This window comes from Eurypyga helias, unplaced genomic scaffold, assembly GCF_000690775.1.
Source record: "Eurypyga helias isolate BGI_N326 unplaced genomic scaffold, ASM69077v1 scaffold38657, whole genome shotgun sequence".
In the NCBI taxonomy this organism is placed as follows: Eukaryota; Metazoa; Chordata; class Aves; order Eurypygiformes; family Eurypygidae; genus Eurypyga; species Eurypyga helias.
Genome location: NW_010260476.1, coordinates 15789 through 24559, shown reverse-complemented (window position 1 = coordinate 24559; position 8771 = coordinate 15789). Strand labels below are relative to the sequence as shown.

General features: G+C 40.1%; 1 protein-coding gene across 1 annotated transcript in view; it reads left to right on the top strand.

Moving 5' to 3' along the window:
* Positions 1–253: 253 nt before the first annotated feature.
* The window catches only part of RAB22A (RAB22A, member RAS oncogene family), a 14449-nt gene continuing 5931 nt past the window's right edge, over positions 254–8771 (top strand). Inside the window, exons 1-3 of the mRNA XM_010155050.1 lie at positions 254–496; positions 1620–1699; positions 6365–6446. Coding sequence (XP_010153352.1) covers positions 254–496; positions 1620–1699; positions 6365–6446 — 405 coding nt within the window. The remainder of the gene's footprint in view (positions 497–1619; positions 1700–6364; positions 6447–8771) is intronic.

The window sequence follows — 8771 nt, the reverse complement described above, 5'->3', positions numbered from 1 at the left end:
TCCGGCCCCGTCCCCCTAAGGCGACCGGAAGAGCCGTCCTCTCCGTGGGGGAGGCGTTTTACAGGGTAAATATTGCCTTTTTTTTTTTCAGTAGGTCGTTTCCTATAGAAAGGAAAAGAGAGGAAGCACGGAGCATCCAGTGTGTGTTTCCCTCTTCTTTGCGAGCGCTTTCAGGCGTGGAGCTCGCTGAATAAATAGAAGCACCTGAAGTCAAACTCGAGGGGGAGGGGCCTTAACTTTTTTTTAACAACATATGTGGGCTTTGAAAGTGTCTCAAGTGTTGCAGGTGGTGGAAGGAGACACCAGGCAAACCGAAGTAGATATCTTTAAAAAAATCAAGGCTGTAAAGCCAAGCGTTGGCTCGGTTTGGCCTGAGCACCTCACTGGAGAGCCCCGTGTTGAACAGGTGGGGTTGTCTCCACCTGTACCTGAATCCTGTCCTGCCAAGAGTATGGTGGGCGGAATTGTCTTCTGCTTCTACACGATCACGCTGCCCGTCAGAGGGATATGTGTTTTTGTGCCCTCCGTGTTACGCAGGAATTGGAGGTAACTGCTAGCTACTGTGGTACTCACCCAACCTGAGAAACCTTTCATCATGTAAGAAAAGGAGAATAAGCACCCAGGAAAACTAGTCCTTGAACTCCTGGAGCCAGGAACTGCATCTGTGTTTCTCTTTTTAAGATTTGCTCTGCTTACAGAAACTGGAAACATTATGAAATACAGAACTGAGATAATACGGTTTTCCATGAGAGGGAAAACGGCTTGAAAAGATAAGCAGAAGCATACGTACTGTAAATTTACTATGGTATTTGGAAGATTCAAGGAAAATATATGAATCGTATAAAACTTAATTTTCAATAAAGCAGTTCCATGATATATTTTTCCTTAAAATTTTAATGATACAGGAGATGTAAAGCAAAAAGTTTTGTCATCACCTGTCTTAAATGACTGTTTAAAATATCCAGCTGCTATTGAGAACAGTTTTACCGCTAATAGCTTGTTGAGTTATTTCACTCCTAAATATGCCTTATGTACATTTCTTTTTAAACTATGGAGTCAGTGGGGCAAGTACATGACAATTTTCATGTTACGCTTCCTGTTTTACCATTTATAGCTCTGTGGAGTTGCATTAGAAATGTGTTTCAGGTGTGTCAGAAGAAATTTCAAGTCTTTCATTAAGCAGGGTGGGACGGCATTAGTCAGAGGTTGAAATGTGTGTCACACTTGTATAATTTAAAGTGCTCCATTGGCTTGCAAAGATGGAGTAACATGCTCAATTGTTATGTTACTGAAAGTGGTAGATGTTCTTGTCCCACGCCTGTTCAAATGCAGTTTGAGCATAGCTTTGGAAACAAATAATTTTGAATAACTGATAATAAGCACAAATGCAGATTTTTATAGTCTTTCATAAAAATATCTTAACAACTTTGTTTAGAAAACTAACTTCTCGGACCTTTCATTCTTCTATTAAATGCACATAATACTTGAAGTATTTCAGAATGTAACTTCCCTGAGATTCTCTGCAGGAATATGTTACTCATGCACAGTGTATTGCAAGATTTGAGGACAAAAAGAATTGTTTATAGTAAATAATCTTTTTCAACTGTTTCTTCTTTTAGGACACTGGAGTGGGAAAATCCAGCATTGTGTGGAGATTTGTAGAAGATAGCTTTGATCCCAACATCAACCCAACAATAGGGTAAGAAACTAAATGTGACTTAAGAATAAAACTAAATTGTTTTAATAGATATTTGTACCTCTTGAATAAATCATTTAAGGATTCTCCACGTGTAGCAGCTAAATGTGGTAATAAACATGACCGCAGCCTTACTTAGCTTAGGAAATGTAAGAGAGTATTTGGCGCTCTTGCAGCTTCCATAATCACGTGTAAGATCTGGACCCATTCTGTATTTTAATCTAAGCTAAAAAAATCCTGCTAGGAATCCTGGGTTTTGAATGAATTACACTCCACATGCTTCTCTTGAAGGAACAACGTGCTTTTCTCACGCACTGCTTGCTCTCAGGTTCTGAAGTCTAATTATTATGCATTTGCAGTTTTGGGGGGGGGTTTTGAGAGTCAAATACAATAACAAGTCTCCTAGGTTTTTGAAGGTAGTTAATAGTAATTCAGGTCATAGTTCTCTTAATGAGTTAATTCTAGCATTACACATCTGTAAGCAATAGTCGCTGTCACGAGTAACTGAGGAAACTGTTAATGCTATTGGTCCTACCTCACAGTAGCAATGTTACTGAGCTCAAGTCTTCTAATGGATAGAAGAAAGGAAGAGCATCAGGGATTCTTGTAGTGGTTGGATCTCTTTATTCCTTTTGCTATCATCTTTGCTTTGCAAATGTCTCATGCGCGGCTTTGCTCAGAAGTAATTCTTTACTTACAGGAGGATGTGACTTCACCTGGTGCTGAGAAGTGTGGGGGGGCTGTCAATACAATTTCCTGTCTTAGGTGTCGCACAGGCTGCACTGCAGCTTTGACCAGAAAAGATCCTGCTGATAAAGATCAGCTGTGTCTCATCCTGTCCTTCTAAAAAAAAAAACCACAAAAACATGTGGCTCCCATGATATCTCTGTCTTCCCTCCCTACACCCTCCACCTCTTTTTTGAGTGTAAATACAGGTATCAATTTGCAAAATATTCCGTAGCAAGTATACTTTTGCTTAAATTTCCATGTTTACAAAGGTAGCTTTTGAGATAGATTACCAAGTAGTTATCTCCAATCTTCAAGGGTTTGAATGTTCTTAGTTACTGTCAGATTAGCTGCAGAGTTTCTTTTTTGGAGGACCACGAAACTGATGTGTGGATAGTAGTCATACTGCTGTCTGCTTACGTAGGGTAGCAGGCTATCTTAAACATTTAAGTTGAGGTTGTATAGAATGTTCAGAGCTACTGCCAGTAGTGATACTGACTGCAAGCAAAACTTCTTCAGGTGGATGCTATTGAAAGACCCAGTTGTTTCTCTTACTACCTCAGATGTTTGAGAAATTGGTTGTCAGTCTTCATTCCTAGTCAACCAGATACTTTTAAAAACAGTCTGTTAAATCGTTGGCTAACATGGGTAGTATCTACAGGGAGAAAAAAAAAGATACTAATTAATTCTGCTTAACTAGTAGGTGACCAGCTATGGAACACAGGTTTTGCAAATGTGAGAGGTGACTATTTATTTGGCTGGGATGCTCTGTTCTGTAGTTAGACATGTGTCACTGCACATTTAGGCTACATGGGTTAAACGTTTGAGTAACCCAGTATGGAATTCGCATTATGTCTCCACTCACATGGGAATTGCAGCCTCCTCAAGTCTGCTTTCTGAGTCTAAATCCTAAAAAACTGTGCTTGATGGCTTTAGGCTCTGCATGTCTGAAAGACTGTCTAAAACTGCAGAGTGAAGAATGTGATCTGTGATGCTTCCCTCCTGGCAAATTAGAGTTTTCTGTAATCCAGAGAAAACTCAGTAGAGGATTTTGTGAGTTTGTGGGGTTTTTTTCTTTTTTCCTTCCCAGAAAAGGGCTGAGACTGGAATTAACTTTATCAAGTCATCTTGTCTTCCCTCCAAAGTCAGTTTCTTTTAATCCGATAATTTTGACTGTGTGGTGTGGGGGGGAAATCAACCCACACACCCCAAAGTAGAACCTATCTGTTTGAAGGCAGGAACCCAAAGAGATCACAGAGGTGTTCCCAGGGGAATGTCAGTAACAGTGTGTAGTAACTGTGTGTGCTGTTGGAAGTTGCTGGCGGTTGTGGTAATGAGTCTAATATGTAGAATAGAATTTGTCTTCATGGGTTCAATGGCAGTACTAGGTTCAGTATACTTTTTTGAAGTGACAGACTAAAAAATTGTATCTTTTAGCAGTCAACAAAATCATTTGTTGTTCTGAGGTCTTGGTAGCTTGGTACAGCAGTATAAATGAACCAAAACTTGCCCGAGTGCAAATTGTGTGAAGCTCCAAAAAGATAGTCCCACAATTTTAAGCAAATTAATTTTTGAAACTTTTTCTAGACCTTGTTTATATTTTCTAACTGAGCCTAGGAGCTGGAAAGAACAAAGCAAGGATTAGAGAGGAGTATTGAACATCTTGCAAAGCTAAAGCTGAGAGTGTTTCTACGTTTACTCCTGGGTTTTTGAGTTCATGGGATACAATCTCAGGTTTCCTGTCCTGTTTCCATTCCTCTTAGAATTACCTGAGCAATCATGCTTTGCTGTCATGAGCGTTCATCATTCAGGTGCAGATATGGGCAGCTGCAGAAATGCTGTTGGAATTATGCAACTGTTGTCCTCTCAGAATGCTTAGGGCACGTTCTGCTTTGCCTGACCAGCGTCTATCTTTAGGTACCACAGAATATCTAGTCTTCCATTATGGCATCCAAAGAAATCATGAATAAATATAAAACTACTTTCAGGTGTATCTTGTTCATGTAGTTACAGTGCTTATTTGTCTGGGAGAAGCAGCTAAGAAATTTAGTAGAGAGAATGTCTATTTTCTTCCAGAAGTGGTCAAGGAAAGCTCTAGTTTGGAGGCTTCTGTTGACCCAGCAGTGGTTTGTCTTTGAGCTGTTTGCTCTCTTGTGGTTTTCTTATTGTCTGTCACAATGAAAGCTCCCACTTGTCAGAGAATTTCAAGTAGCATTTAACCTCTGTTGTCAGCTGCCATCTGGTATGTTTAGTTGTGATGTGAATTAGAGCAACATAGCTCTTCAGGTCAAATAGACTGTACAGGGATGTTCTGGTTTATAGAACCAAGTAAGATAAATTTTCAGTGAGAATTTATGATTTAGAAAACTATTTCCATATTGGCCAGATAATTCAGAATTGAGGCTTAATTTGCAGTAGCCCTAAGGAAGGGGAAGTCTTTGCTGTGTTTTACAAGAGATACTCCTAATACCTTATTTTGTGCTACTTATTGCTAAAATACATCATCTAGTTAACTGTGCTGAAATGCATTACAGTTAGACTTTCTTTTTAAGGATTCTGCAACCTTATATTTGGCTTCTCAAAAGAATAATCAACTTTGGAGGTTGATGTACTATTTGCCAAACCATCTGAGCTTGAGGAATGGGGAGAAGGTTACCTCTTAACAGTGGAAAGCATTGTGTACTTGCTCCCTTTATTTTAAATGTAGATAGCTGTTTTGTACTCCCTTAGCATTGAAACGTCCAAAGACTCCAGTTATATTAACTACATAAGTGTCACGGACAACGTTAAAATCTGTGCCCTGGTGGTACCTAAGATCCAAGTTAAACTGAAGTGCAGAGTCTTGGACTCTGGTATTTAATGTTTTTGGTGATGCTGAAAGACTCTTGTTCTCTGACTTTGCATCTACACCAAGCTAATGGTCCTGTAAGACATTCCCGAACAGGGCACCTCCAGAATCCTGTCCTGCGTCCTGCCCAAAACTGACAGTGCAACAAGTTTGGAAGTCTGCAGTATTTCCAAGTGACAGGAATTAAGCCTACAAAAGTGTTCAGGATCATAGCATAGGATCTCGCATGTTTAAAATAATTATGGTGTCTCTAGTTTCTGTTCTACGAGGGTTTGAATTCGGTGTGTGGCTTTTCTAGTAAAAAATGTGCCTACAAGTAATAGATATAGCAAAGAACTCCCTCTTGTAAACGATTAGGTCTCTGAATTCTGGTTCCTGTGGGAAGCACACTGATTCATGTAAAGCACAGAGGTATTTTACAATATTTTGCAGTATTTTCCTGTAAAACATCTAGAAGTTGAGGGGTGGGGGACGCAGCTGGAGCACGGGAGTAGATTATTTTTGTGTGTGTCTTCTGAAAGTGCAAGAGCCTCTGCAGACACATAATGACAGGCAGATCTGGGAGGCGTACACAGTGCAGACAACAAGCAAGTTACTCATTGATTGTTCTGTCCTCTTAACCCTACCAGTAGTGATACGAATCTCCCATATTTTATTCCCAAATATGAACTTACCAGCATTTCTCTGGATGTTAGTACAGAGGTAAGAAAAGCTAATGTAAAGGGAGAGGACTTCATCTCTCACTCTGGAATTTTCTGGTATGCATTTAGGTGATTTGCTGAGATGATTCCTCCACTTAGGAAGAATGTTAAAAAGCTAATCTTTCAGGTTTTTCGGTCATGCATCCTTTATTTTTACCAAAAGCTCATGAACAATAAAAGCTTGTAATTTGCATTTGTGTCTCCTATTTTGTTAGTTGCATTTCATCTTCTGAGACCCTTTACCTCACTCATTTCAGCCTTTGTGTATGAAAATCATCAGTTTTGTGTGTAAAGCACTTTTATTGGAATGTAAATCTTTTTTGAAGTTCATGGTGATACTACTCTAAGAACACATTTATATTCTGAAAAGCATAAGCTGTAATTTTTTTCCAGAGCCTCATTTATGACGAAGACTGTACAGTATCAAAATGAGCTCCATAAATTCCTGATTTGGGATACAGCCGGACAGGAGCGGGTAAGTAGACTCAGTATCTGCGGGGATAGTTCTGGCTGAAGTGTGGGTTGCTTTTCAGCCCCGCTCCTGAAAGTCACAATGTGATCTGGTTTTACAAATACCTGTTAGAATGTTTGCTTCTGTGCAGGTTTTCATCAAGATACGGGTGCTGTCGATAAGTTTTCATTTTTCATTGTCGTCATGGTAAAAGTACAAAGTTAAGGATGATTATTGAAGAGGAGGAGCTTATAAAGTGAAAGACGGAGTTTAGATTCACTGAAAGGGAGTGCCATTTCCAAAGAAAACAAGGCAGGGGGGAGCAGCTGTCTCTGGTACCATTTCTATAGCTGTGTTTTAAACATTCAGCTGCAGTATTTGCACACATGGCAACTGGCAACATGAGAATCCAAGTGCAGTGAATGGTCATGTTTCACAGTACAAGTGAGGCCGTGATTCTGGGGAAACACACAACTGCTATCACGTTCTGTTAGCCTCAGTGTTAAGGTTATTCTTGTGAGTAGGGTGTGGGTTTAGGCGTTAGGTGTTTCAAGCAGCATTATGAGTGATAACTGATCTTTTATTATTTTGTGAAGTTTTGCTTCTCAAATCTGATGGTGTTAGACACTATGTCAAGAAATCTGTTTTGAAATTGAAATTTTAATTTGGCAGTTTGGGGTTTTGATCTCTACAGCATGCATAGTTCTGAGGGGAGGCAACAAAAGCTTTCAAGAAAATTAGTCAAATTTAATCACGGTTAATTAATGTGCTTTTTTTTTTACTTATAGTTTAAGAGGAAAACTTTGCTAGTTAACTTGCTTGTTTATGGATTACTAGTAACAGTGCTAGAAATTATAGTAGCTGTATTAACAGTGCTTATTCTTGCAGTTTTTGACTGTTAACTATGGCCATTTGTCAGTTACTCTTGAGGAGTTTCTCTAGGATATGAGTTAACTGTAACAAAGGTAGATACCAGGGGTGTCTCTAGTAAGTCAGTTTGATTAGGTTGGGTTATCACTTTAGGATAAGAACTGGCAAGTGCAACTGTAGTATTTTTCAGGATCAGCTGGAGAAACAGAGTGCCCAGGAAAATAAACAAACAAAACAAACCACCATCAAAACAAACAAACAAACACCCCAACCTTTTAAAGGCTCAGTCATCCCTGTGCAGAGTCACTTGACCTTCAGGAGTCCTGGTGGAACTGGCTTGCTAGCTTTGTAGCCTGATAACAGACTTGATGGCTAGAAAGTAACTCAAGTATGTTTGTGTAGCATTTCAGTGCTCTAGGCTTTGAATGACAATTTATTTCCTTCCAGCAGCACCATATAAAGCAAGCTTATGTTGTCATGGATGTGTCGCAGGGATATGTCCAATGGCATCCGTGTTATCAGAAATATCCACGGCCATCCATTATTAGCAGTCAGCCAGCATTTGCTGTAATTTGTCTTAAGTAAACATCCTAGCCCATTTTGAAATGTTAATGCTGGAATGTGGGTCTTCCAAGGGGTAGAGTATGAATTTTGAGAGGCTGGTACTCTTAAATAGAAGGCTATGTCAACGTGCTTGCCACAACTTGGCAGGAAACAGCAATTACATATTAGCTTCCATCCTGTTCACTTTGTGTTTGCAAGCAATGGGAGCACGCCCTAATTTGGATTCAGAACACTACAATCTGAGGAAGCATCTCGCATGACTAGGATGTTCCTTGTCTTTCTATTTTTAGACTTTGAGTGACACCTCTTTACTTTTCTTCCATGCAAGTGGCACGATATCTTTATTGAAATCAAAAAAGGAAAGATGTCTTACGTGGGCTTTGACCCAAGAGCCGTGATAGCTGTGAAGCTTGTGTTCCACACCTGAGAGAAGTCACTGTGAGGCCCCAGTATATCCAAAAAAAAAAACAGTGAAATGGGAGCAGCAATACTTGCTTTGAAATGATGCCAGTATCCTCACAGATGCATGTTTCTCCAGAACAGAAGAGCACTATCGCTGCTTGCTAGTCACAAATGGTCTGCACGCCCGCCCTGCCCTGAAATGTATAGCAGTTTTCTGGTCATGCAGCACATCTGACAATGAATTATGGAAGGCATCCCCTCCGTGGTGATTTGGAGTACCAAAGTGTCCACACCGTTCTTGGAACTAAAACATCTCTGCTGAGCTATGAGGCATAATGCACAGCATTTGTAGTCCTGGCTTCTTGAGCAGCATTTGCTATTTTCCACTTCCAAAGCCCAGCAGCGAATAGTTCTACACTACACTGGGCAGGCAACCCCTTGTTCCGAATGGCTTTGGGGAGTGCCTGGCTAGCTTCGCTCCAGAGGTGGAAGCATGCACTAATTCACTTCACA